Source organism: Pseudomassariella vexata (genome assembly GCF_002105095.1).
Source record: "Pseudomassariella vexata strain CBS 129021 chromosome Unknown BCR38scaffold_13, whole genome shotgun sequence".
In the NCBI taxonomy this organism is placed as follows: domain Eukaryota; kingdom Fungi; phylum Ascomycota; class Sordariomycetes; order Amphisphaeriales; family Pseudomassariaceae; genus Pseudomassariella; species Pseudomassariella vexata.
The window spans coordinates 1,009,022-1,035,571 of NW_024467968.1; the positions used below are offsets into that span (position 1 = coordinate 1,009,022).

The window sequence follows — 26,550 nt, forward strand, 5'->3', positions numbered from 1 at the left end:
GGCCGCCTAGTCTTCATCCCCGTTATCCTCTTCAGGCACTGACCGTGGCTACGAAGGCGCCTCTGGCTTTTTTGTTGAATGCTCCATATTTGAATTTCGAGAGACACTTCCAAATTTGGCGATGAATTGGTGAAGTTCGGAGGTATCGATCAAACATGACATAAAGCTGAAACATATCAAATAGACATTCTCACTAGTCGCTCAAACCGCCGGTTTTAGGCTTGACGGATATATCTGGGGTTGTACTTGTCCATACTAGATACCGTGTTTTGTTAAGAAAGATCGACTGTATTACAAAACATCATGCATGTCACCCAATACAGCTGTAGTCTGTTTGAGTATAGGCAGTGCAAAGTGTGACCAACCGATCACCAGTGAACATGTTCAGCCCTGATTATGTTTTTTTCAAAAGATTAGGTACATGTATATTTGTATACACGTTGGCGACTGCCGTCGCGTATTGGGTAGCACTTCAGTATCCCCTGGTGCGTCTGGAATATAGACTTACTAGCCATACTCACATAACTTCCTGGCCAAATGGTATAAGGAGAATTTAGCTAATTATTCAGTTCTGTCAGAGCAACATCTCGATTGTTGGTGTCTCCTAAGTCGCTACGAAACTAATTCTGTACTAGATCTCTATGGTATGTGTATTTCGATGGCACGTTTTTGGCCTGTCACGTTGCAACTGTTCGAGTCCCCTGAGGACTGCGAGCTGTACGTCTGATATATCGGGAGTGCTAGATACCGACTATATAGACTATACAATACCTCAACCAGAAGTCGGTCTCATGGTTAAGAAAGTATTTACTCCCGACTTTATGCCAAGTCTGATTCTATTCCACTCTAGTTACACGCTACGCTATGCTATCCAAAGAAGTGGAGCTTCGCATGGCTGTCCCAACATGAAGAGAATAGAACACATAGAATCTACGCCGAACGGGCACAGACGGAAATCAAACAGGGATATCTTCCATCAACTCCATGGCGCCTTCACGCCCCACGGTGATTATCACATCGCCCAAGGTCTTGGTCAGAAAACCCGCTTCGCAATAGGTAAAGTAGTACTATTACTAGTCGTCAGTAATGTGTTTGCGCTTAGTGCTTTGAGAAAGGGGCTCGGAGTGTCACCGACCTCCCACTTTCTCCGAAATACTTCAATCTCCTCAGACGTCATGTTTTGGTGTTCGCTTTTCAGCGCTGGGCGAATCTTGTAATCAAAATTGGCCATGAACGCCTCCTTCCATAACCGCAGTGTTTTTGCGTAGTGCCCGCCAATGTTTTCGATGCGCTCCACAATCAAGGTACCGTGGGATTCAATATTGATATGGTTGAGCAGCTGCGTAACACAGGGCAAGTGACCACCGGGGAAAATGTGCTTATTAATGAAGCTGCAGGTTGGTTAGTAGCAGTGCGGAGACTGTTTGGGTACGTGGCTTGCTTACTCCTCACTCTTTGAATATGCCTCGTATCGACCTTCTGGCATGGTGATGCACTGGAACACGGCGATTCCGCCCTTCTTTTTAAGTAAGCGATCAATGTGTGAGAAATAAGTCGCCAAAAACTCCTTTCCTACTGCTTCCAACATCTCGATCGACACGATTTTGTCGTATGGCGAATTTGGGATCGGCAAGTTCCTGTAGTCCATCAGCTTGACTTCAATTCGATCCGCAAACCCCGCCTTTCTGATCCTTTCTTCTGCGAGTATCTTTTGCTCCTTCGATAGCGTCAGGCTCGTGACTCGACACCCTCTCTGTCTCACCGCCTCGATCGCAAAAGAGCCCCATCCCGTTCCTATTTCCAAGACGTGATCCGACTGCTTTATATGGGCGCCATCGATGAACCGTTGCAATTTCGACATTTGTGCTTCTTGCAAAGTTTCTTCCGGTTCAGAGTCGGCGGTGCGAGGTTTCCATATGGGACAAGAGTAAGTCATGTCTTCAGACAAGAAGGCGGCGAACATGTCATTGCTAATATCGTAATGTGCCGAGATGTTAAGCAGCGCATTCGATAGCGTGTTGGTCGTGCGGGCGATACTTGTGATTGCGCCTGAGATGGAAGAGAATAAGGTGGTTCCATTACTCATCTGATCTCTATTCGCAATGAATAACTATGGCTGTGTCAGTCAGGGGTCATTTGTGTCGCAAGGATGGAGGCACTGACTTGGAAGAACGCCGTCAAGTCTGCACACTCGAATTCGCCCAGCATGTAAGATTCCGCGAACCCCATGTCGGCGAAGAGGAATAATCGCATCCAGAAAGCTTCATTCTTGACTACAACCTCGACGCGCGGGATTGTGTCCGCCCTTCTGACGGTGCTGTCTCCATTCGTGAGTTGATTGGTTTTGGACCTAAGCTTCTGGCCGTATACCAATCGCGTCCCAGCAGGTTCATCCACCAAGAGCAGAGTCCCAACGTCTATACTGGAAAACACCGCGAGTATCGCTGACTTGGCTATCACTAATGCCGGCCCCCACGTCAAGCTTCCAAGAGAACCGCGTGCAAAATCGGCGCCGTACAACAGCGGGCGTTTAACGAAGGATGGGATCGAGGGTACCATTTTCCCCTTGTCAATTGGACAAAATGTTAAGGTGGCAATGAGAGGTTGTTGCGCAGCAAAGTAATAACGACCGTGAGTTTCGAGCTGGCAGGGACTGATCGAATGTACTTGAAATGCCCCTGTTGGTGAAGTTTGAACGAGATGACGCCGACAGTTGCGAACGACCCTATGGACGTGATGAGCCGCCGTGGCTACAAATACAAGGGAAAGATATCGCAATTAGACGAATGTGACGAGTGCGACCAAAAGAGAGGAGCAAGCAAGACCAGCAGAGCAAGCGGCCATCAAGGGGAAACAAAACATTTAAGCTCAAGCTTCTGTAAGTCCCAGCCCCGCTTGATGAAGTCGTTAACACTACAGGTTGCGCACTGGCGCAGCCCCATGGCTCTCTACTGTCCATATTGCCGGCACTGATAACACAAGAAGTGCGTGAAGAGTGGAGAATACGGCATTTTGCAGGCGCTCGATATGCGGTCTGAGGGCTTGGACAGGGATGCTGAGAACGGGTGAAGCAGGGACCGACCCGAATTGTCTCGGGCTGGGTACTTGCGACGCTACGAGAGTGGAGGTCTTGCACCTTGTAAAACCACAGTCAAAGGCGAGCCAATACACTGAGATCGGATAGCCCACAATGTCCTTGGAGGATCACAGATCTCGGTGGCGGGGCAGGTCGGTGACGGCGTTACAGGCCCATGAGCCCCCTTGACATGGCCATGTGCTAGTGACTGCTTGTAGGGGTTGAACTTGAGTTTGAGAAGCTTGACATTCTCGACACCACAATTTTAGAATAACCAAACATGAGATCTTTAAGATAGTGGCCAAGAATAGTGCCATGAGCGGGACCGTTCAGCAGAACAGCTGAAAAGCAGATAAGGCCTTGCGTACAAGTATTTGATTCACGAGCAAGTACATGCGAGAAGGCTGCATGAACTATACCGTTTTAGGGTTGACCGCCGCAGCTGTTCTGAAAATTTGACAGCCTTGCTTCTGTGATATCCAGAGCGCATCCTTTCTCCCCCTTGATAGCTTATATCGATCCGCGAGCCTGCTGGATCAGTGAGATTGCCACATGGAATGAGTTGGCTACTATCAGGAATTATCTGTATCGCTCCAAGGGCTGATGAGCCATCGGCAGAGCCGGGACGCGTGGCTGAAGCCCTTCATGGTCCAGTGCGAAAAAGGGAACGGTGCTGAAGTGGAGCGGCGTCAATGACATCAACACTTTCAAGGAAATTTTTGGCCTCTTGTCTAGGTCGCATCACACTGCCGCACGGCATGAAAAGATGTCCGAGATCCGGCGTAATTCAAGGATCGTATGAAGAATCTGGTTTTGGACAATCAAATTTGTCAATCAAGGATGTGAAATGCTACTGTCGTCACTCGGAAGCTGGTTAGCCGGAGACAGCATCGTCTGGTCGAACTGAGGTCGTTAAGAACATTCAGATGCCAAGCACGTGCGTCGGCAACGTCCATCAGAACTGCGAAAGCTTAAATTAGATTGGCGGGGCAGCAGCGATTCTTTGATGCCGATAAGCTTATCGCACATGGCTGGCAATTAACGCGTCTAACCTAGACCCTGCAGCCAAGTCGCGCTTTACCATTCGGAACGCGTCTTTAGACACGGTCAGTACGAAGTAACAATAAGACACCTCACTCTGTTTGTCACCCAGCGCCATTATTCCCAGATCTCGTCAAGATGTCGCAACCAATACTTACTGTCTCGGGTGACCCAGCAAACCCGAATAAATCCCAATTGCATCTGCTGCCGTGTCGGATACATCACGATGGCCATGTTGACCCCGTGGACCCATACTGGTCCCCAAGTGAGAGTAAAGGTGAGTTGTGATCGGAGACTGCACTAGTACATGGCGGCTACTTATAAGCATTAGGTGGCATGAAGATTGCATACTTGAGGGGGAGGAAACTCCACGGCAAGGAGATGAAATTGCCTAAAGGCTATTATGGCTCCGTGGTTGAGAAGGGGCCGACGAAGGCCGAAATTCCGAAGGAAGAGATGGACGAAGAGGCGGATGTGCAGGAACTGCCAGAAGCGGTCGAAACTGCTCTTATGAAGGGAAAGGCCCAATTCGACAACGTTGTCGTCTGGGGACATGAGTCTCTGGCCGAGTCGAGTGCAGATCCTTTCGTTAGGGGCATTGAGGAATGGGTGTCTTTTGCTGAACAGGTAAGGATGCAGGTTCTTGTGCTTTGGCCTGTGACTAACACTGAGATCAGATACACTCGTATCCTTCGCAGGATGTTGGACCGACGAAAGGAAGAACTGGGGCCTGTTGATTTATATGTTTATATTTAAGAGCGGCGTTATGGAGTATAATTTCGCGATTGGAGTCCTCGTTGTACAGTAACCTTTATCCAGTTGCAGCCATCAAAGTAGGGAAACCTGTTCGATGACATCAAAGTACCCTCGTACCATGTACTTCCTGAGGTTGCAGAAGTAATAAAGAACACGTAAAGCATGAGCCCGGCCTCAGTGGAGTGATAGTTCGTCCAATTTCAGATTCGATGATCCTCTCAGACAAACCCAAGTCGCCATTCTCATCCCGATGATGGGTGATGATGTCGGGTTGGCGCAACTTTATGCAGTTTATGCTAGCTTGACCCTGTCAGTAATCGCTCAATGATTGGCCAAAGCTGCTAGGCTGAAAACGCCAGGATCCATTCTTTTGACAGCCTTGCCCCTCCAGCTCGACTGCCCATTTCCAGTTGCGACCGTCAAGTCGAATTCAACTCTTCATTTCCATCAAACAACACCGCGGGATCATCGATATCCATCATGAGTCCCGGAATACTAGAGGCCACCGTCGGGTCCGATGGACCCCGACAAAAGAACAAGGCCACCCCTGACACGCTGCGAGTCGGCTGCATTGCTATGGTCGAGAAAGACGGACAAGCTCGTCGCGCTGAAATTTTAAGCATTAAAGACACCAAAAGCGGGCGCCAATTCTACTGCAACTTCGACAACTTCAACAAGCGACTTGATGAATGGGTACCGGTCAAAAGAATCAACTTTGAGCAAGATGTCGAGTGGCCGAATCCTGACAAGGACAAACCGAAAGATGGGAAAAACAAGCAAGGCGCAACGGCCCAAAAGAAGAACTTGTCCAAAAAAATCCAGAAGCGTCCGGGGAAGCGGGAACAGTCTGTCACATCCGAAGCAGCCACCCCAAACCATCCGTGGTCCGAATTCGTCGATTCTCAGCCCCAGTCGAAGGCACCGTCCACGCCGAGAGACTTAGAATCGAAGGCGGGACAGACGCCTGCAGCTGCAGGTGATGAAATGGATCTGGATGAGGATGAGAACACGCCCGACATCAAGAAAGAGGATGACGGGTTCAGCCGAGAAGCCGAGATCGAGAAGCTGCGAACCGGTGGTTCGATGACACAAAACCCGACCGAACTTTCGCGAATTCGAAACATTTCAAAGGTGCAATTTGGGAAATACGATCTTTTCCCATGGTACTTCTCGCCATACCCGGAGTCTTTCACACAAGAGGATGCTATATCTGTCTGCGAGTTTTGCCTAAGCTACTACGCCGACCTCAAGTCCTTTGCCAGGCACCGACAAAAGTGCACACTACAACACCCTCCTGGAAATGAGATCTATCGCGACGACTACGTTTCATTTTTCGAGATCGACGGTCGGAGGCAGCGCACATGGTGTCGTAATCTGTGCCTCCTTTCCAAGATGTTTCTGGACCATAAGACCTTATACTACGATGTGGATCCGTTCTTGTTCTATGTCATGACACAAAAGACTGAGAAGGGGCAACACCTGGTGGGGTATTTTTCCAAGGAAAAGGAATGCGCCGATGGGTACAACGTTGCTTGTATCCTGACCATGCCTCAGTACCAAAGAAAGGGGTTCGGTCGGTTGCTGATCCAGTTCTCGTACGAACTGTCCAAGATTGAGGGCAAGCTGGGATCTCCGGAGAAGCCACTGTCTGATCTGGGTCTTCTCAGTTACCGACAATATTGGTCCGAAAACATCATTGACCTGTTGGTCGAGTACAACGAACGCGACGAGAGATGCACCATCGAGTCAATATCCACAGCCTTGGCTATGACGACCCAGGATGTGGAGCACACTCTTCAGGCGCTTAAGATGCAGGTGTATCACAAGGGAGAACACAAGGTGGTATTGCCGGAGAAGATGATACAGGCGAGAGAGAAGGCGAGGTCGAAGCAAAAGAGGTACATTGCGCCGGAACGCATACAGTGGAAGCCCCCGGTTTTTACTGCTTCGTCACGTACCTGGGGTTGGTAGTAGCAACCCGTGTATGGATAATTTCATCATCGCACCAACTTCATCCTACGGGCACCTCTTTTCGATAACGACGTCACGCCACACCCTCATCGCACCGGAAATTCCTCGCTAGAGTACGAGTCACCGTTAGGGCACTCGCTGAACATTTGCTGGTGGCTTTGGATCAGAATCAAACACTAGAGGTGCATCTGTAATCTTCTTCGCAGTCCAAAAATGGATCTTGTGAATAAATCAACAATGCGGGGGATCCGTGGATAATCCGGCGGTAGAGCGTGGTAAAGCTCTTGGGTCTCAGTAAGGGAATCTGGGATGAAAAACGACAAACTGTCATTAACGGGTCAATCGGCATTAGGTCCAGTCAAAATAGATACCCAATTCCCAATGCTTCAACCGCATTCTTCTAGGTAGACGAACATTGTACTGTTACTTCGTCGTTCTCATGCTAGACCTAGTAGGATTGCTTCTACGAAAATTGGGGTGCCCTGTCATGGACCATTGGTAATTTCATCATCCATTGATTGAAGAGGTTATAGATAATCATGTATACTGATCATAACTACTTCAGGCACTACAAACTGTAGTACTGTAATTCTAATACACTAAATTATGTTAAGACCAAGGCCATAAGTAGCCTAATCGATTACCTGGATACTGTGCTTCAAGCTACTGTGGAGCACTACATAAATATAAACGCTTTTAAAGAATATAAGCAGACGTTGGCGAATTACTAGTATCGTGATGCGAGTGCATATGGGGTGTGAATTGTTGTATTGGAAAAGGATGCCAGGTCAGCTATTCTGGCCTGGCAGAGCTCTTTTATAGCTCTTATCTATCTTATCTCTAGCTATAGGGCAACCCCCCATGGGGTCACGTATCACCTTGATAATCACAGGAGCTGTCCTCTTGTCCTGATCAGACCAATCTAGTGCTAGTGAGAGCTTTAATTTGTTTCCTAGAGCTAGACGTCTTATTCTGTGAATTGTCTCGTCGCTAGTCGCAGAGGCACATCCGACCATCTTACGCACAAGACTTGAAAGAGCTTCGCTCTTGCAACCAGTACCACGATCTTCGTCTGATCTGTTGAAACTAGAGCCGTCTGTTCAGTGTGTTAGGTGGTAGGTATATCCTACTGACCGCCTGACCCCGTTTCAATAGTTAGTGAAAAGAAATTGTAGCTATAAGCCCCTTAAAGAAAAGTAAAAGATCCGCCCCGCTCCGTCATCTATTTTCCTAACGTCTGGCCTTACCCCACTACACTATTTAAAAATGAAAGATCTTAAATCGCTCCCGAGCGTCGACTTCTGTTAATATAATATACTCTACACAGCATTACTTTTCGAGGCATTAGCGCTATAAATTAGCTTAACCGTCTTATACATAGCCGGGAGGTCTGCTTTCTTCACGAGCTTAATATAGATATCCCAGGGATGTTTTCTGGCCGAAAAAGTAGATAGCGGTCATCTCCAGGCGTTGTTTTAAGTTTATCTCTCCTTCGATTTATAATTTTCGTGGTATTAGCTATTTTAGCGCCTTTTATAATCTTAGCTACTATTAAGCGGTACTCGGATCTAAAGTCCTTGATACCGCACGTAGCGGCTGTAGTTACCGCTAGTCTCGCTTCGGGTAAGAACTCCCTTTTTGATAGATGGTTGCGCTTAATTAGGTTCTGCTGTATGTAATCTGCCTATGGTTTAGGTGCATCGTCGTGCTTTCTAGTTATATTGTGGTTATGTTGATGCTTCAGAGTTAGTGGGGAAGACGCAGCGCGTTTTTAGAGCTAGATAAAAGTCCATTTGCTCTACGTATCTGACCGGTCTCTGCTGCATGATGCAGGGCGCTCCTTTTGTTTTGACTCACTTGAGCCACTTTTGCGTATACGGGGCCTCGATACGTCGCGAGAGGTTGCAACAGAAACGATGGCATTCATAGCGGTGAAGTCCCCTCTGGAAGCCTCTTCAGCGCTGACTGCAGGCTCTTCCATTGTTTTCGCAGGATGAGAAGTGAGGAAGTGGTAGTTGATGCGAATTCAAGGTGTTGAATATTCAGGTTAGCCTGAAGCTGATCGCCAGTTTCGTGTGCGTTTGTAACTGGATCGAAAATGCATAACACATGCAAGTCAAGTGAAGCACTGGGCTGCGTGGGCTGCGTTGACACCATTTGTATTAGTTTTCTTGAGTGCTTAAATGTTACCAGTGACAAACTGACATCTGAGAACGCTAATCAAAGCCTCGTGACTATATGAAGGTAAATATGAATTCTGGTGGTCACTTTAACTTCACAGTACGGTCTCCTTGTCATAAACTCCAATCTTGCTTAGCTGGTACATGTTGGACCGCACCAGCCCTCTTTTTCTAGCTCTTTCGTGCTCGACGCTGATTTAGAGTCTCTTACTTGTTCTGATGTAAGCAGCCAAGAGGCTCACTTTTCTGTACTCGAGGCGCTTATGTACACCTTCACTCTTTTGGACTTGGGGATATCAGAGACACCTGTAATCATATGCTTTTTTATAGCTTTCAATAAGTCCGATAGTACATAGGTTTCCAAATAGTCTACGTATGAGTCTACAAATGAAGATATCTTAGGTATCTTATTATGAGCCAATATTTTGACATGTGGATGATATAATTGATAAAATGATTAATTTGAAAATATCAATAAGCAAACCACAATAGGTGGCTCCTGTTATATCATTTATACAGTCTATAGGATATGTTAGCATTACACTCGGGGGAATCCTGATATATAGCTGCGATGTTGCATGGCATACTAATGGGGGGTTTTCAGAGATGCTTCCAGCATCGTTTTAACGAAGAGTAATCGACTTCACAATGTACGGAATTACGAGATGCTTTCCTGGGTGTTAAGCAGGATAGGCAAGGTGACAATTATGGCGCACAGAATTTGTATAGCGCTTTTGGCGTGGATCAACTTTGTGTTTGATCTACTAGGCGGATCTGAAGAAACAAAACACGAGTGCATGTGAAATCTTGTTCTCTAATAGAAATGCACCTGTCAGATGTGGATAGCGACGCCATGTACAACTTGATAACTTCTTGGGAATTGTAATCTCATCACTTCCCAATAGCTGTGGGCTCTGACTCGGTGACGTCTCCCTCGTTTACTGTCAGTGGCCCGGAAGCTCAGCAGGAGGCACTGAATTTCCAGGCAACTCAGCCATGAAATCCGAGTCTCTCCGCAGGGAAAGTTTCCCAAAAGAGCCAAGACTAGATGCGGGACTGACGACTGGCTCTGGTGATATAGCACCAGGCCTCTTCTCAATAACCGAATGCGTCTGCGAAGGAACTGTACACACTCAAGTCAATTTTTTAAGTCAAGTTCACAAATTATAAAAGGGGGCAACACATACCCGCCAAAACAATCCCATCCCCACCCATCAATAGCCTCGGAAACCCACTAATCGGTAGCACCGTACTCCCCGAAGAATACGTCGTCGCCGTTTGCAGACAAAGCGAGATGCGCGTCTCGGAATTCTCGTACGAGGCATCGATGCGCACCGTGTCGAGGGCGAAATGGCCATACAGGTGCATATACTGGAGCACAGCGTTGGTAAGAACGACCTGGTGGGCGGGCTGGCGCGGGTCACCGGTTGCTTCGAGGAGGAAGAAGGGGGCGAATTCGCCGACGAGGCAAGAGATCAAGAACCAGCCTAGGGCTTTGAGTTCGGGGGAAGAGTTACGGAAGCGGCAGAGGATGGAGCCTGGATCCATTTATCAGTCACTGATTTTCCAAAGACTTGCTGAGGTTATGGGGGTCAGGGGTAAGGTGGCAGGTGGAAAGGGGTAGTTGGTACCAGTGCACGTAAACCCCGAAGCCGTTTGCTTTACCGAACCAGCATCCTTGTCAAAGAAAAACGTGCTCGCAATCAACCTATGCACCGCCTCGTATATTTGGCCAGCATCTCGTCGGATAATATGCTCCGTCTCCCGCTCCAGACTATCCATATCCCTCAGGCTATCCAACTTGGGCAATTTCTCAAACCTCTCGGGATTAATCCTCATGTACCGAGCCCGATTCTCCTTGTGCACCGCATTCCCGCTCATAAACTTGTTCCACGTCTTATCACACCTTCGATGCGTCAGATCATTCAGCCGATCCGCACCAGCAGTCGGGTTATTAAATGATACCAGCAACGGCGTATTCGGATCTCGGATAAAATACCCTGTTCCCGTGGTCCTCTGCCCCGCTGGCCCAGAACTCGCCGTCGTCGAGGTGTTCTGGCGCACATAATTCCCCGCGCCGCCGCGGCCTTGGCGGATTACGCCCGTGGGGTTGCTGCTGTTGAGCGACGAAGAAGAGTGACCCGCCATGGCGGAGTCTCTGGTGTTGTCGCCGACGTTATGGCCTGTGCCGAGGGATAACAGAATGTCTGGGGGCCTGTCGGCAAGGTCGCGCCAGATGGATTTGGCTTCATGGTGGGCGACGCGGATCGGACAGGCGTGGTGCAAGCTGCCGCCGACATACTCATTTTGCGTTTCGGGCTTGAGGAAGGGTTTGAAGAATGGGGGTGTGGCTGAGGTTGCGCGGGCGCTGGTTTGATGTAAGTAGGTAAGTGGGGATAGCTGTCATGGAGGTGGAAGTTGGGACGTACGCTTCCCACATGTGCATCTCTTTTGATGGTACGTCTGAGCGAGTGAACTGGTAGGGCGCATCTGAAGCTATTAGTATAGCTTCACTTCATAATGCAAAGCGGTGGGTTATCTGTCCGCTTACCTGGAGGATCTGGACGATTGTAATTCGCAAACACAACAGCCCGCTGATCCATTGCCGTAGTAGCAGTAACGGCAACCTTGATCGACGTGGTATATTTGGAGGCATGCGTAGCTCCTCCAAAAAAGGGCTGGTCCGAGAAGTACCTCTTCAGAGCCTTGGTAAAAGGCTGAGTCTTGTACAGACTGCCGTGATAAAGACTAGATAGGGCGCCAAATATCGGCACGCTCGTCATTTCACGTGGAGTGAAGGCTTCCTTGCAGATGTCCTTAAGCTTATCCATGGTTGCGTTGACCGTCCATTTCTTAACGCCCAAGCCAATGGCGACGATGCCTCCAGTGCTTCATCTGGTTAGTCAACTGATGTATTTCATCGAACGATGGACTGATGGTATTTTCTTACTCAGTGCCCACAATGAGATCGAAGAAAAGCTGGATGGGTAAATCTGGACCCAGTATCTTCTCCATCTGATTTAGTACTTGAAGCTGCACAATGCCTCGTATGCCGCCACTAGAATTAAATAGTCAGTGTCCGTTGACCATTAATACACAAAGTGCATACCCGTCAAGACAAAGAACGCGAGCACCAGCGTGCAGTGGCTTGGTCACGATGACCCAAGGCGGACTGGCGATGACGTCCCGTACATGCAAGGGGCACCGGGTAATCTCAATGGTGGTCCTCGATGTCCTGTTCCCATAGACCTGGATGCACGGAAGGCACAGCACATGTCCGCATGGTAGTGTACATTCTGGCAGTTCTCGCAAACAGCACAGACACGCCGAATAACTGACATAGTCAGTTGCAGTGCCCAGGATATTCGAGTATAGCTCATTGAGACGCTCTCGATGGAGAAGCGAAGAAATCTGGAGCTCAGTCTTGTTCGGGAGCTCTTGACTCAATCTGAAGGACGAAGCCTGGAGTTGCGCCAAACTGGCCCTTATCAGCTGGCCCCAAACGGGACCAAACTCGGCGGCGTTCAGGTCCGACTCGTAGTCACCGTTGCCGATGATCTTCCCTTGCTTGTTCTGGTGGCCTTTGGGGTTATGGCCGGATCTGACGTTGCAGCAGCGGCCGAGTTCGTCTCCATGCGCCGGGTTGTAGAAGCTGCAGGGCCAGTACATGTCTGCGAAGCTCTGGAGGGCACCGTTGCAGGGCTCGGCGTATCTGTCGTCCAGAAGGCGTGCTGCCGTGCCTGTCGCACTGAATTAGCCAAGCTACACCATACAACAGACGAGTCAAGTAGTATGTAGCTTTACCGAGCAAATTCTGCCGCACAGCATCAAACATAACGTACGACGCAATCATGGGCCCAATCGCCCTGAATATCTGCTCCGCATTCCCCCTCAGATCGATATTACTCGACTTCTCCTTAATCGACAACGCCAAATTCAGTGTGTTCCCCTCAAAATTCCTCGACACGGGGCTATGCCTCAGCGCCTCCTTGACAAAATCAAATGGCGTGTCCAAATCCTTGGCAAAGTGGTCATACGCCGCCTGCAGGTAAAACTGCAACTTCTCCGTATTAGCCAACATGCGGACCCTCTTCTTCCGTCGGTGTGACGCCGCGCACCTCTCCTTGATCAGGTCCGATAGCTTGCCCGCCTGCTCGTTCATCAGCATGTACGACCCCCTGTATGGGATCCGGATAATGGTGATAGAGGCGTAGTAGCATTCGAGCAGCTCCTTGGTGCTGTTGATATGGCGACCTCGACGGCGCCAGGTTTGCACGTGTTCCTGTAGCGAGGGCTCGCGCATGATGGCACCATGGATGTCGGAGAGGAGCATTTCGGTCGCTGTGGTAACGTCCCATTCTTTGTCGTCGACGTTGCTTTCCGTTGCATTGAGCACAATGATGGCATGTGGGAGCACAGGTTGGTTCAGGGACTTGTCGATGGAGGCTGCGCCCCAGCGGAGGAGCTTGTCTAGGACGGTGGATTCAAAGGCCCGTGGGTTGCGGAGGACGAAGACTACCACGTCGGAGAAGGTGTAGAGGATCCGGGGGTATAGCTGCGAGACGGCGAACTCGCGTTTTCGTGTCTGTGGATTGTCTGCCCAGGCAAGCTGACGCGGCGAGCTGAGGCGCCTATAGTCTTTTTCGAGGTCCTGGGAGCGGTGTCGAAGCTGTTTTGGCATGGCCTCGCCTCCGCTGAGACCTTCACAGTCAACTAGGAGCAACGGCGTGCTGGTTGTCAGCGTTGATGGATCCGCGTATAGATGAATATCCCCTGTGGTAGGAATGCGGTCATAATTGGATGATGTAACGGGGGCATAATATCTGGAACCCTCCTGGGAAGCCAAGTCCTGTCGATCGATCAGAAGCTTGATCAGAGTGCTCTTCCCGGCGCCTGTAGCATGGTTAGTAGAGAGTCTGGACTTGACAAAACCTCATTGGTCCAATTGAGAATTTGTGTTATAGTCTTTACATACCAGTTTCTCCAATGAACGATGCAAGCTGAGGGAATCGCTCGGGCGTTTCCTCCGAGAACGTCTCACCCATGATAGCGGCGAACCGGCCATAGTCGTGAAATGTCGGATGACCCGAAGCATCGCGACCGAAACCGAACCACGTCGTGTCTTCATCATCGAGGAGCTCCGTCTCATGTTGCGCCTCGGTGCGGCTTGGTTCTAGAACCTGGCGAAGCCGGTGGACCACGACTGGATCCGCCTTTTCGTGCGGCTTTCCGTCCCTGAGCCCCCACAGAAATGGTTAGCCTGCGTCTCTCCATTTGTACTCACAGCAGTTGATCCACCGACTCGTAAGGGAATATTCAAGGGCTTTAATATACTGACCATCCCACCGCACCGGGTATGTGTAGTATCCACTTGGGCCAGCACCTCTCGCAAAACGCAAGATTGTTGCACTGAATACAGGTAAACGTCTTGTCCACCGTCGTCCCGCACGTCTGGCAAGGTTGCGGTGTTGGCAGTGTACCTGCCATCATGTTGTCGACAATATAAAACCTTAGCAAACAGCGGACACTAGTCGATGCTAGTACGTAATCTTGGAGTAAAAGGAATCTGTATTTTGGGACCTCAGACGTGAGGGGGCGGTCCGTCAGCTTCACCCCCGCAGAGGCAAGCACGGCTGGCATGCGCTCGTACAACGCCAGTATGTAGGTCTGGCAGGGTTGAATTCGCGACGACAGGGGGGCTGGGATCCCACTCAGCCGATTCGCTGATTGTATGCATGGCGTCGATAGTGTAGAGAGAGGCATGCGGGATGGCCATGTGGGTTCGGTTAACCGAGCCAATCCAAGGTAACGCCCCTACATCATTTGGCACAGAAACAGAGGAATGGCACCATGCTGGAAAGGTTTTGGTCTTCTGTAGAATGCCGTTTAACCGCAGTTAGAGTGGACTATCCTTCCAGGGGATAAATATCTACTTATAATACCTTGTTAGCTCTCCATGTCGGTAAATAGAAAAGTACCAAAGGCGACGATAGTTAGACGTAAGTTGATAATTATCTTGATTAGTGAGATATATTAACCCAAAGATGAACGTCAGGAGACCGAGAATATCGAAGATAAGAGTGCAACGCGTGTCAAGGTATACAGTGTCTGCGTCATAGTTATGTTTTCCAAGGTTGGACCATCCATAGGAGTACAACAAGCCCAGCTTTGCGTGATTCTGATATGTCGCAGTGGATTGACTGCAGAACTCTTCCAGATACCAAGATCGTAAGTGATGCAGCAACTGCTTCAATACGTCAACAATTAAATCATGTCCACCTTGCCTACCAACTCAACCATAGGACTGATTGTCCCATGTCTTAAATGGAGGCGACGACCGTCGAACTTCGAGTGTTACTGAATCAAGGAATATGTCTCTGGTTTTGTTGAATGCGACCCCACTACATGTTGTGTAGCCCTATGGCAAACCGGTGTTGGCCTGCAGCTTGCTCTTGTGGCGTTACCAGGTGACGGTTCATCTAGGCAAGCTGCAATGACGGCAACGATATCCAGAGAGTTCTTGTGGGAGCATGCCTTTTTTTCGTCAATAGGAGGTACTTGTAGATATCTCGCACCATAGCAGTTCAGTTGAGGCTCAATTGTTGTGCAAGGTGCGTCCCGTTATGCCAAACAGCAATCTAATAGGCATTAAACTGTCGGGTGAATCGTAAAGATAGAAAGTGTCGCAGGTAAGTCATTTACCGTAAGTGTACATGATACAGCCAGATAGATTAAGAGGGATACTGGATATCAATTATCAATTCAATTGGGGTGCAACCTTGGGCACGTAGCTGGCATGTACAGTTTTCCTGGCTATCACTAAACCCCTCGTCCTTTCATCCAAGACTGAGAGACAACTTCGAATTCCCGCACCAAGGTCTCAAAGCTGCCGTCATACCGCCTGCGCCTACACTTCAACACCACATTTTCCATCGGGTCATCAGGCAGGACTACTTGGACATCCTGTATCCTGTAAACCTCGGGTATTGTCGGCATCGACAAGTGCTCCTCCCCCGGCGTACTGCTGAGTGGGAAATCATCATGGAACATATTGGGATCATCGTAGACGTCCTCCTCCTCTAACTGCATGACCTGGCGTGCAATCCTCGCAGCCAGCATCGCATCCCATATCCCTTCCCGATGCGGAGAGTTCTCGAGCAACCTGATGGCGTGTAGCCTGACCCTATGCACTCGACACTTGATAGCCGTGTAGTACAACGGCGGGATGCAGCCCAACTCAGAAGTATACGGAGACCTACTGCCTTGGGTGCTATCCGGTGGGGGGTCAAGCATAGACGCAGATCCTGTAGATCTTGAAGAAAGAAATTGGAAGAAATCTATGGTCCGGGCTATGATGACGGCAAAGTCGGTGTTGTGGGCGTCGAATCGAGATTCCCCGCTGGCCTGTGGGAGGCAAGTCGCCGCCATGATTTGGATCAAGGTGTAATGGATGAGCAGAAGCCGGTAGGCGTATGCGTCTGCGGAGGTCGGGTCAAGCTGCAGGCGGGCATGAGATGCTTTGTACGTCTCGAGCCAGACTCGCAGCTCGTCTTTGATGCGAATCTGGACTTTGACAAGTTCAGGCGGACATATCGTTGTTGCTGCTTCTTCTTGGCGGTTGGTAGTTGGACAGAATTGCTCCGATAGATGTGTGACGCCATTCAGCACTTGTTGGAGTTGCAACTTGGCCTGCTGGGTGGAGAGGAATGTGAGGCCCAGGGGTTTGGACACCGTAGTATCCAGGAAGGCGGCAACTCGGGGTAAACTCTGCTCCAGCATCTTGGCCTGGGTGTAAAGTCTTGAAAAGGTCTCGAGGAGGCATTCATCGACGGAGTCAAGACGGGGGCTGCCGGAAGATGCATCATGGGAAGGCGAGCTGGCGGTGTAGAACTGCAATTCTCTGAGGAGCTTCAGTCCATTGAGAAGGTGGATATGACCAGTCCTGTAATGTCCGCGGATGTACTCGAGGCAGATGAAAATGGCGCAGGTGATGAGAGCCACGCGGACGGAAGCCTTATTGTTGGCCAGAAAGGGGGCCTGGAGGCGGGTGATGGCCTTGCTGTATTGTCGCAATGCGAACGTCTCATCCCCATCCGAGGAGCTCTTTTCTTTCCCGTGGCCGAGAATCCCCACCACCTCCTTCTTGTGCGTGGCACTCAAGGCTAGGGCGGCGTGCAGCACTGCAGGCTCGCTTGAACTTGCCTGCAGTACTAAGGTGTCCCAAAAGGCCGAGACGAAGGCACCGGGAAGTTTCAAGGCAGTTCGGTACCTGAACCACTCGAAATAGCCTTGGTCATCATCAACCAGCACAGTTGGACTGATTGTGACGGCCAACTTGGGTGGTGGATCGGTATTGGAGTCTTTCGGACCAGTACGACGTTGTCCATACCCGTTGCCTCCGCCGCCCCATATGCCGTAGCCGTCGCAGATGCGCCCAGTGCCGATGCATCTCTTACAGCATGGACGGCCTTCATCACACTTGACCTTTCGAATCCTGCTCGTAGATGAGTCCAAGTTTCTGGGACAAGCGTAATGCTGGAGGACTCACTTGCAGGTGCTGCAGCCAGATTTGACCTTAACTCTGCCTCTGGGGCCTTTCGCCTTTGACTGGCTGGACTGAGCACACCGACCGGACATCATTTCAACGTTCACCTTGCGTTGCGGGAAATGACGACGTAGTGAAAAGCAGATATTACTGGAATGAAGTCAATCTGACATTGATCTGGTCATTCGTCTACTTGCAAGATATGGCATGCAATTGGTCGGAGAGGTAGACAAGGATACATACTAATTCCGATTCGTTCGTTCGGATTGTCTAGGCGCTGATTGGGCAAAGTCCTGTTTAAGTACTTCCGCTTCGTACATGTAGACGGATTCTTTATTCCCGTGCCGCAGATGTACACCTTCATCCTCAGACCCATTTCAGTGCACGAATACTTCCATTTTGGCTGCGGAGACTGACGACCTCTTTGCGCCTCTTTCTGATCGTTTGGTCTATCGAGACTTGGCACGTATTTTGTGACTTGATTATAATATACTCTGCACGTATTCCCGGCCAATTGGATGCCTTAGCCGTGTCTAATTGATCACAGTTGAAGCAGCCCGACTACGCCGTGCTGGATACTCACAGGCCCATTCTGCGGAATCAATGACGCGGCATTTCCAACCACTGCAAAATGTATAAAATCTACATGTCTTTTTCCCTGGTGGACTGACAAATTGTGGGGTATTCGCCTCCGAGAGACCTCCGCAGACGGTGTTCATAGCGATTTCGGCCCCACTCGTCAGACGTCATGCGAATCCTCCATCAACCTTCATCACCAATGAACAAGCAACCCCCACAACCATCTAACCAAATCAATTGGGCATGCTCAAAGGGCTTCTTACTCGACCGCAACTTCAGATTACTCGCTTGTTGTCCATGACGCGCCTCAAGCCGCAGAAAATGTCGTCTGTGGTATTTCCAACCCCCGCATCCTCATCGTCCTCATCAACGCCCAAAAAGCCCATTAACCTCCTGCGCGGATGGCCCGCGAAATCCCTTCTCCCGGCCTCCTCCATAGCTCGGGCGTCGCAAACAGCCCTCGCTGACCCTGAAATTGCGTATCCCGCTCTGTTGTACGGACCAGACCCTGGCTACCAGCCCTTGCGCGAGGAGTTGGCCCAATGGCTGAACCGCTTCTACAAGCCATGGACGCCGGCGCAGCCGGAACCGGATCGCATCACTATCAGCGGTGGCGCCAGCCAAAGCATTGCGTGCGTGCTGCAGAGCTACACAGATCCGGTCTACACGCGGAGCGTGTGGATGGTAGCGCCGTGCTATTTCCTTGCCTGTCCTATCTTTTTAGATTCCGGATTTGAGGGTAGACTTAAAGCGGTGCCGGAGGATGACGAGGGTATTGACCTCGCGTGGCTCGAGGCAGGGTTGAAGTCCATGGAGGAGGAGGACGAGGGGAAGAACTCTCGGGATAAGCCAGTGTACAAGGATCCCAAGCCCTACCGGAAGATCTACAAGCACCTCATCTACTGCGTACCGTCCTTCTCGAACCCCTCAGGCAAAACGATGAGTTTACGCCGACGGGATGGCCTAGTTAAGTTGGCGCGCAAGTACGACGCCCTGGTTGTCTGTGACGATGTGTACGACATGCTCCAATGGCCCACCGCCACCCCCTCGACTCTCTCCTCATTCCCACCATCTGATTTGACCACCGCCATCCTCCCCCGTCTGGCCGATATAGACTTTTCACTCGGTTGCTCAGCCCACGATCCGCCCAGCAAACACTTCGGCCACGCCATCAGCAACGCTTCCTTCAGCAAGCTCTCCGGCCCCGGCATGCGGACAGGCTGGACTTTCTCCACACCCGATTTTGCCTTCGGTCTTTCGCAGACGGGATCCACGAGGTCGGGCGGTGCACCTAGTCAGCTTAACGCCGCTGTGTTGTGCGAGATGCTGCGCGCGGGGGATTTGGAGGCGCATATTGAGGGTCTGCTTAAGCCGGCTTATCAGAAAAGACATGCGTTGCTTTTGGAAGCGGTCGGGAGAGTTCTGGTCCCTCTGGGGGCGGTAGTCAACGAGAGTAGCCTCGAGGGCTCCGAAATAGACGAAAGTAAGAAGAGCGTGTTTGGCGGGTATTTCCTTTGGATGAAGTTCCCTGACGGGCCTGCGGCTAAGGCGATTGCGGAGATGTGTCAGCTGGAGGAGGAGTTGATTGTCGGGTTTGGTGACATGTTCGAAGTACATGGGGATGAGGAAGCGGTGCGGTTTGGTAACGGTATACGACTTTGCTTTGCTTGGGAGGATGAGGGGGATTTGGTGGAGGGGGTGGAGAGGTTGGGTAGGGTTATCAGTAGGATGAGGAATGAGCCAGGGCGTAAACTGGTAGAAGGTAGTCGAGCATCTGGGAAGGGGATGGATGAGTTTAAATAAGCGATGGTTAAATGCGTCCGACACAGCAAACAAGTACCTAGGGACAAGTCGGGTTCCGTGAGAAATCATGCAACCGCGTACTTCAACGAGTTCTCGATCCCGCCATCCTTCCCATGTCCCTTTCACGAACCCCGTTCTTCAGCACCGACATACTTTAACCATAGGAGAGACATGAGTGAGTAGTACCTACCACCCCGAGGTAAAACCTGGCTAACCATTCTCAAACTAATGTATCATAAATTCTATCCAATCCTGCTAGCTCGCGTGCTCTAATGCCGTCATGAAAGGTCCCCTTCTAGAAGCCAAAAAGAAGGAACGTCAATCCTAACTATCCAACTGAAACGTACCACTTCTCCTATGCGCCCCATACGTCATGCTTCCCCTGACCCCCATAAGGACCTCCAACTCGGCCAGCTCAACCGCATACTCGGGCTCCCCCTCCAGCGTCTCCCTTACAAACTCCAACGCTGGCTTCATCCTCGACTCTTCGCCTGCACTTTCAACAAGCGCATGCGCATCCGCTCCATGCACCAGCATCGCCTTCACAGCAGCCACCCACCGCTGCCGATTTTGCATCAGCCCTGAATTGGTACTACTCTGCATCAAATATGAAACGGCCACGCTCTGCCTCGTGAAGAACAGCTTTCCTGCCCTGAGCGCATCTACCCACACACTACCCTGCGTTGCGTCGGCCCCGTGCTGAAATAACACATCGAGGATTCTAGGATCCGGCATGTCGCTGTGGAAATCGGCGTAATCCCCACTCAACGAGACGCACGCCGACATCCCCTCGGCCGTGGGGCCGGTCGCGTAACCCAGGAGTTCTTGCGCCTTGTCTCGTCTTGCCGAGGCAGGCTCAATATTTGCTAAGCGCGAGGAGACGTACGTCACCAAATTCGCTTGAACGGCCAGCGATGAAAAATTGTTCCTCTTGGGCGGTCGACCCGAAGCCATAGGTTCGTATCCCGTCCAGTGCTGTCTACAGAGAGCCGGACAACGCAGATCAGACCACTCGGCATCGTCAAATAGGGGTTGATGGCGCTGCAGCGAGACGACCCATGCCTGCTGTGTCGCGCGGTCCAACTCATCCAGTAAATCGCAGTACGCTACCTTATTGATGGGGCCTTCGCCGTCGATGCGCCCCGCGTAGCGCACGGCGTTGGCGATAAGGAGCCAGGTTTCCGGGTTGAAGCCTACGCTGGGGAGTATGCATATGGGTCTCACGGTCTCGATGGATTTCAGGTGGCGGACACAGCCGCTGAGGAGACAGAAGTCGACCTCTACCGGATTGGGGCGAGGATTACCCGGGATTTTGTCCCAGACGTCCTTGCGGGCGGCGAATTCTTTGGCTGTTTGGTGCATGAAGATGACGCGCTGGGATATCTCGAGCGGGCTGGATTCGGCTTCAAGGAGGCCGGCGCAGCATTGGGCGAAACGATGTTTCATGTAGCTACACATCTTCGCTAGGCCTTCGGCGTTATGGCCTTGGGGTTCGTCCTGTAAGACTCGGAGTTGGCCCGTGGCTGGGTCTAGGTATCCCTGCTCGGCCAAGGCAAGGGTGACGAGATGAGGTGGCTGGTGGGCCCGCAGCACAAGCTGAAAGATGTTGTAGGCGTGGCGCTGGTACTCGGGCTTGAGGTTCTCTATCATGCTCATATACAACCCATCTGCACCGCCGAGTCGACTGGGGAGCGCGTCTAACCGTGCCACTAGGGTGCGTAACGAGCCCTCGAGGAGCATATTCACGGCCAGACGAGCCCAGAGTACGTCCCCGCCTGATCTCACGGCCAGCTGCTCGCATAGATCCGTCATGACGTCTGACAAACCCGGCGCCTCCTTTTCCAGGCGATACGCACAGTACCGCGCGACGGCCTTGCCCGAGAGCTCGTGCACGCGGAGACGGGGATAACCGGCAAAGGCCTCCTCGAAGACCTTCAGCTCACGGCTTGTAACGCACACCTTGACCTTATCCGTAGCCCCCATATCGGTAATCAACCTTGCGATGTCGGCATGGGCATCTGTGATCCATTGACTCGATCCGAGCCCCGCATCCCCCTCTTCCTCGTCGTACACCAGGGCAAAGTCCTTTTCCGTGTAGTAATCCCGCCTGTCCATCATGCGATACTCGTCCAGACCGTCCACAAAGAAGCATATCTTGAGCGTTTCCGACGTGTGCGCGAACAGCGAGTAAAACGCTTGGGTAAGGTTCATAACGGTGTTGAACGGCGTAGGGGGCGGCCACGCGCAGCCGAAAAAACTCGGGAACGCAATCGACATTAGATCGGGTCGGGTGCTGAAGATTTGATACAGTGCACTGCGGAGGATGCCCTCGCGCGACTTTTGGATTTGGCTCCCGGCTTCGAAGAGGAACATCGACGTCATTACGACATCGCTGTTTCCGGCCCATTCTTTCAGTAGCCTTTTCGTCTCTTCGCTGTGGAAGGCGTATTTCATCAGTGTTGACTTACCCGACCCGGCCTTGCCACTGATCCAGAAGATGGAGCTGCTGCTGGATCGTAGCCAGGACTGGAATGAAGAGGCCGTCTCGCCGTCTGCTTTAGCTGAGAGAATCCATGAGCACGTCTCTCCTGAGACACAGTCGATTCGCTCCTCTCTCTCGCCCATGCTGTCATAGTAGAGTGCGTCGAGGATTTCTGCTGGGGCGATTAGGGATGTAGCATGTCGAAAAGATGCTGGAATGGTTGCTTACCCTGATTACGAACAGCTCTGGCCTTGAGCTCCTGCGGTGAAGCACCCTTTGCCAGCCTGTTAATGTGGTTGACTAGTTTCTGGTACCCGATATCCGTCCTGCTATCAAACTTGGCCATGTTGATGTGGTCGGCCTGTATCTCGTCGAGTTGGACTTTGAAGCCTTGATATATTGCCGATTCCCTGGGTATCATCTACCATATGTTTCAGTAAAAGGAACACATAAAAATGTTGGCCTTGTGCCATTGACTCACCGTCCCCATGGGTGTTTTGAGCAACTCCCTCACACACACGATCTGGATATCCCTCGACACCAGAATAAAAGAGTCCCGTTGACTTTCAAACACGTCGGTGCTATCCCTCAACACCCTCACGAGCTGTAAGCTCGGCGGACGAAAGGAAAGCTGCGCAGCCGTAGCAACTACATCTCCAAGACTCTGTTTTCCACTGTTCGTATGCGGCGTCCCCAGAAACAAGACCCCGACGGTCCTCGGATACACATTTCCAAGCTCGTTATGGCTGCCAAAAACACGAGACATGGCCGCGGTAACCAGCGCCTCCTTGATGATCAAGCCACCGATACCGTGCCCGACAAAGATGATGGGCCGCGAAGTGCCGATGCGGGCTCGGGCTATATCGCCTAACAGCCGCTCCGCCAAGTCAGCAAAGGCATTGGTGTCGGCCACAGGGCTAGCGTAGCCCCACGTAATGATTCTCGCGTTGGGTACGTCTTGCGCGAGGAGATCCCGAGGCCAACACACGCCCTGCTTGGTCCAATTATAGATGCGGTGCCCGTTGAGCCCGTGGACGAAGACGATGTCGACGCCTTCCTGTCCATCTTGAATCAGGTCGTGTAGCACCAACGGGCCGCTCCCTTCCAGGCTCGGCGATGATGCCTTGTCGCCGCTATCGTCGCTGGCTCGACTCGCTCGGCTGGTAGTATGCGACATGCTATTACGTATGGAACCCGCATCCCCTCGAGTTGCGCGAGCGATTCTGCTCAGTGCATCCTTGATGCTCTGCATGACGACGACGACGGCGATGGTGACTATTGCCGTGTTTGATCCATCACCGTATAATAAATCCCACTGATATCGAGGAGGTTCGTCAGAGCCTCGACGTCAAACGAATGCGACGCGAGCATTTTGTCCATCTGGCACCAGCGGCAATTCGCATCGGGGAACTCTTCCGAGCCCTGCCAGATAGTGGGCTGGAACGTAACAGTAAGTGCAACACTTCAACCTGTTATCTGTGGATAGACATGGTATCTTCCTCAGGGACCCAGCGAAAGTTTTACGCGAAACCCGCTGTCCTCGAACGAGTCTTTTGCCTAGTCCATTTAGTGATCCCAGCAATGCTACATAGACTGTGCCGCAGAGGCAGCGGGGCTACATGTCAGGACCCGCGCCGCTGGGTCTTGGGATCATTTGTAGAATATTATTGTGGCGACTCCTTCGTTGTTTGGAACATGAAGCGCAGTGAGCGATGCCAGCACAACGATAAAATGAATAAAATAAAAATAAAACAAAAAAAGGATCGGCCGACATTCGGCAAGAGACACGACCACATTTGTCTACATTCGTAGGCCAATCGATCGGAAAGGAGGTTCCCCAGACCCTGGTGGAAAATAGATGAAAAGGGAACAGCCCCGTGCCAACTACCGGGCCGTTATGCTGATCCATGCCCGAAGACATTACCTGGTTCGACTACTACGTAGTTCACTTGCAGGGCTCGATTGGTCCCTGCCCCTACGTGGTGTAGATGTAGATCATACCAGATGGAAACTAAATTTAGCGAAACGAGTGATCCTCGGCTGTTACCTACCTACACTGCCCGTGCCACACCCACTTACTTCGGACTGGTGTTGGACACCAATTTTCAATATTAGACAAAATTCTTCGTAACAACGGCAACATATGACCAGTTTCGATAACTTCTGCTAGCGCTAATCGGCCTACTAATCGATGTCTTCAGCTTCTTTTACGGTGTTGAAAAACGACTTAGGATAGTATTTCCTACGTTAGTGTGGGATTGGTAGCCTACGGTCACGTGGGATACGGGCAAGATACTTAAGTGTCTTTGTGCGGCTTGGACCCCCCTGCCTGTACTTCCCTTCTTCACCTTCGTAGCCGGAATGCCAGTACCAGTGCGATCCCACAGTTAGTAACGAACTCGACGCGAACCTTAAGTTAATCATATTAAGCCGGTTAACATAGTTACAGAGGGCCTTTTCTTTAGCTTTAGTAAGTAGCTTAATCAAGCTATCCTCGAAGTTTAAAAGTAACGGCTGACTAGATGCGGTATCGTAAGGTCTGACGTAGGATACGGGATTTACGCGTAACTTACGCGAGGCTTTCCTCACGGTTCGTCTACGTATGGCGTATAGCGTCCTATATGTTTAAATCCATCACAATTTCAAAATACTTCAATTTAGTAAAGATATGGTGGACCCTCACGGGCTTTACTTTGTACATGTTCAGCGTGCCGGACCATTAGTAATCGATCGAAGACGGGGCGATCGGCGATCAGTTGCTCTCTTTTCCAAGAAAATTGTGAATTTGGGAGAAGTCCGTGTGTCGCATCTAGATTATTCTCGGCAGATCAGGCATCCTGTTCGCCGTGTCTGTCTGTCTGTCTCGTCGTTGTCCTCATCGTCATGGGTCCGTCATTAGGATCTCAGAATACGTCGCGACGCTCAAAGGTCAGAAGCTTCGGTCTCCGAACGCCCGTCTGTTACGAACCGTTGGCACTGAACCAACATTACAGGCCCGTCGGCAGGCCAGGTGGATACAGACACTAGGATCACGGGACCCCGCATCGGAGGAAGGAAAGGACTGATAGGTCACGTGACCTACAGGGGTGGATATGTTGGATATGTTGGATATGTTGGACAACCAACGTATCCAACAGTCCCCTGTAACATAGATTCGACTAGCATTGACCCTGCCGGCACTGCGCCCGGCACGTCTCACGTGATGAGACGTTAAATTTCAATCAATCATTCAACCAACGTATCCAAGTGGGGATCAGTGAAGGAGAGATGGGTATATAAGGGACAGGACTCCCAGGCATTTCATAGATAGACAGTCTCTACTTCAGTGATCAATCTAAGCATCAATCTAACCCATTGGTGAGGCAAACTGCCTTGACGACTCTATTCCCAGTTACCCTACTTGAATACTTCAGTTACCCCAAAGCACTATACTCCATACGTCAGACCCCGATATTATTGCTAAAGGACTCCGCAGCAGGACTTACTTACTAGCACAAACCCTTACAGAATCTTTAGTGGTTTACGCAGCTATACTATTAGAGGTTTCGTTACACCGTCAAGGACTGGCCAACGGGTTGCAGTCACCACTTAGAAATTCTATTAGAAATTCTAAGACAAGTTCAACACCTGGACCTGCATAAGTAAGCCGCCCCGGATTTTGAACTGAGAAAGTAGTACCTGGCGGACAATCCGCCGTCCGGTAACCCCAGCCACGCGCGCCCCGTGCCGACGAAGCGGCCGCGTTTAGGATGACGAGCGGGCAAAGGCTGAGGCTCTTGGATGAACTCTTAAGGTATATGGGAGTGTGCGAGGTAAAGAAGTACTCGGAGTTGAGCGGCGAGGCGCCAACTATAGACAAGTATCTGCCGTGTCGGATGGGCACGAGTGTTGTAGGGGTCTTGGCGGCGTGCTAAAGTTCTTTGATCTTTCTTTACAAAAGAATTACAAGTTAACTCTAGTTACATGGTTGGCAGCGATGATATCCAGGATGATGCAGATATTCAACCCATTTTCCATCAGACCGTTGTCCTCACTGCAGTAAGGCCATCCGGCAGCTGCTGCCTTATCCAATCAAAGCTATCATGATTGTGCGGGGCAAGAAAACGATACTTGCTAA

General features: G+C 50.8%; 8 protein-coding genes across 8 annotated transcripts; 4 read left to right on the plus strand and 4 right to left on the minus strand.

The window, feature by feature from the left end:
* Window positions 1-956: 956 nt before the first annotated feature.
* Window positions 957-2,559, minus strand: BCR38DRAFT_460379 (cyclopropane-fatty-acyl-phospholipid synthase; the record flags this gene model as incomplete). The annotated part of the gene is made up of 4 exons (XM_040862407.1): window positions 957-1,067; window positions 1,136-1,391; window positions 1,446-2,110; window positions 2,164-2,559. 4 exons carry the CDS (start codon window positions 2,557-2,559, stop codon window positions 957-959), a joined length of 1,428 nt encoding a protein of 475 aa, XP_040712296.1.
* Window positions 2,560-4,167: 1,608 nt separating this feature from the next.
* Window positions 4,168-5,121, plus strand: BCR38DRAFT_477320 (ribonuclease H2 non-catalytic subunit-domain-containing protein). The gene is made up of 3 exons (XM_040863071.1): window positions 4,168-4,394; window positions 4,449-4,744; window positions 4,795-5,121. Exons 1-3 carry the CDS (start codon window positions 4,256-4,258, stop codon window positions 4,852-4,854), a joined length of 495 nt encoding a protein of 164 aa, XP_040712297.1. The 5' UTR covers window positions 4,168-4,255; the 3' UTR covers window positions 4,855-5,121.
* A 232-nt stretch (window positions 5,122-5,353) lies between these two features.
* BCR38DRAFT_351215 (acyl-CoA N-acyltransferase) lies at window positions 5,354-6,844 on the plus strand (the record flags this gene model as incomplete). The annotated part of the gene is made up of 1 exon (XM_040856627.1): window positions 5,354-6,844. One exon carries the CDS (start codon window positions 5,354-5,356, stop codon window positions 6,842-6,844), a length of 1,491 nt encoding a protein of 496 aa, XP_040712298.1.
* Window positions 6,845-9,660: 2,816 nt separating this feature from the next.
* Window positions 9,661-14,604, minus strand: BCR38DRAFT_445344 (uncharacterized protein). Its single transcript, XM_040861006.1, has 10 exons — window positions 14,363-14,604; window positions 14,000-14,259; window positions 12,829-13,917; window positions 12,134-12,764; window positions 11,975-12,082; window positions 11,576-11,913; window positions 11,454-11,514; window positions 10,656-11,392; window positions 10,212-10,562; window positions 9,661-10,147 (listed from the first exon to the last, which is right to left on the minus strand). Exons 1-10 carry the CDS (start codon window positions 14,512-14,514, stop codon window positions 9,969-9,971), a joined length of 3,906 nt encoding a protein of 1,301 aa, XP_040712299.1. The 5' UTR covers window positions 14,515-14,604; the 3' UTR covers window positions 9,661-9,968.
* Window positions 14,605-15,769: 1,165 nt separating this feature from the next.
* On the minus strand, window positions 15,770-17,785 carry BCR38DRAFT_445346 (uncharacterized protein). The gene is made up of 2 exons (XM_040861007.1): window positions 17,573-17,785; window positions 15,770-17,518 (listed from the first exon to the last, which is right to left on the minus strand). Exons 1-2 carry the CDS (start codon window positions 17,662-17,664, stop codon window positions 15,844-15,846), a joined length of 1,767 nt encoding a protein of 588 aa, XP_040712300.1. The 5' UTR covers window positions 17,665-17,785; the 3' UTR covers window positions 15,770-15,843.
* Window positions 17,786-18,469: 684 nt separating this feature from the next.
* BCR38DRAFT_488744 (pyridoxal phosphate-dependent transferase) lies at window positions 18,470-19,951 on the plus strand (the record flags this gene model as incomplete). The annotated part of the gene is made up of 1 exon (XM_040864314.1): window positions 18,470-19,951. One exon carries the CDS (start codon window positions 18,470-18,472, stop codon window positions 19,949-19,951), a length of 1,482 nt encoding a protein of 493 aa, XP_040712301.1.
* A 390-nt stretch (window positions 19,952-20,341) lies between these two features.
* On the minus strand, window positions 20,342-23,490 carry BCR38DRAFT_326985 (uncharacterized protein; the record flags this gene model as incomplete). The annotated part of the gene is made up of 3 exons (XM_040854819.1): window positions 20,342-22,608; window positions 22,662-22,854; window positions 22,915-23,490. Coding segments are annotated over 3 exons (3,036 nt in total), but the record flags the coding sequence as incomplete, so codon positions are not given.
* A 153-nt stretch (window positions 23,491-23,643) lies between these two features.
* BCR38DRAFT_62222 (uncharacterized protein) lies at window positions 23,644-24,550 on the plus strand. Its single transcript, XM_040865522.1, has one exon. It carries the CDS (start codon window positions 23,790-23,792, stop codon window positions 24,243-24,245), a length of 456 nt encoding a protein of 151 aa, XP_040712303.1. The 5' UTR covers window positions 23,644-23,789; the 3' UTR covers window positions 24,246-24,550.
* The last annotated feature ends 2,000 nt before the right edge of the window (window positions 24,551-26,550 follow it).

Bases quoted from the DNA above. Each gene is read 5' to 3' on its own strand.
- BCR38DRAFT_477320 (XM_040863071.1), top strand. From the start codon at position 4,256: ATGTCGCAACCAATACTTACTGTCTCGGGTGACCCAGCAAACCCGAAT. The intron at 4,395-4,448 runs GTGAGTTGTGAT...TATAAGCATTAG, and splicing joins GTCCCCAAGTGAGAGTAAAG to GTGGCATGAAGATTGCATAC. The intron at 4,745-4,794 runs GTAAGGATGCAG...CACTGAGATCAG, and splicing joins GGGTGTCTTTTGCTGAACAG to ATACACTCGTATCCTTCGCA.
- BCR38DRAFT_445344 (XM_040861006.1), bottom strand. From the start codon at position 14,514: ATGATGGCAGGTACACTGCCAACACCGCAACCTTGCCAGACGTGCGGG. The intron at 12,083-12,133 runs GTATGCACTTTG...ATTTAATTCTAG, and splicing joins CGCGTTCTTTGTCTTGACGG to TGGCGGCATACGAGGCATTG. The intron at 10,563-10,655 runs GTACCAACTACC...AAATGGATCCAG, and splicing joins TTCGGGGTTTACGTGCACTG to GCTCCATCCTCTGCCGCTTC.
- BCR38DRAFT_445346 (XM_040861007.1), bottom strand. From the start codon at position 17,664: ATGATGTCCGGTCGGTGTGCTCAGTCCAGCCAGTCAAAGGCGAAAGGC. The intron at 17,519-17,572 runs GTGAGTCCTCCA...ATCTACGAGCAG, and splicing joins TCTGGCTGCAGCACCTGCAA to GATTCGAAAGGTCAAGTGTG.
- BCR38DRAFT_62222 (XM_040865522.1), top strand. From the start codon at position 23,790: ATGCGACGCGAGCATTTTGTCCATCTGGCACCAGCGGCAATTCGCATC.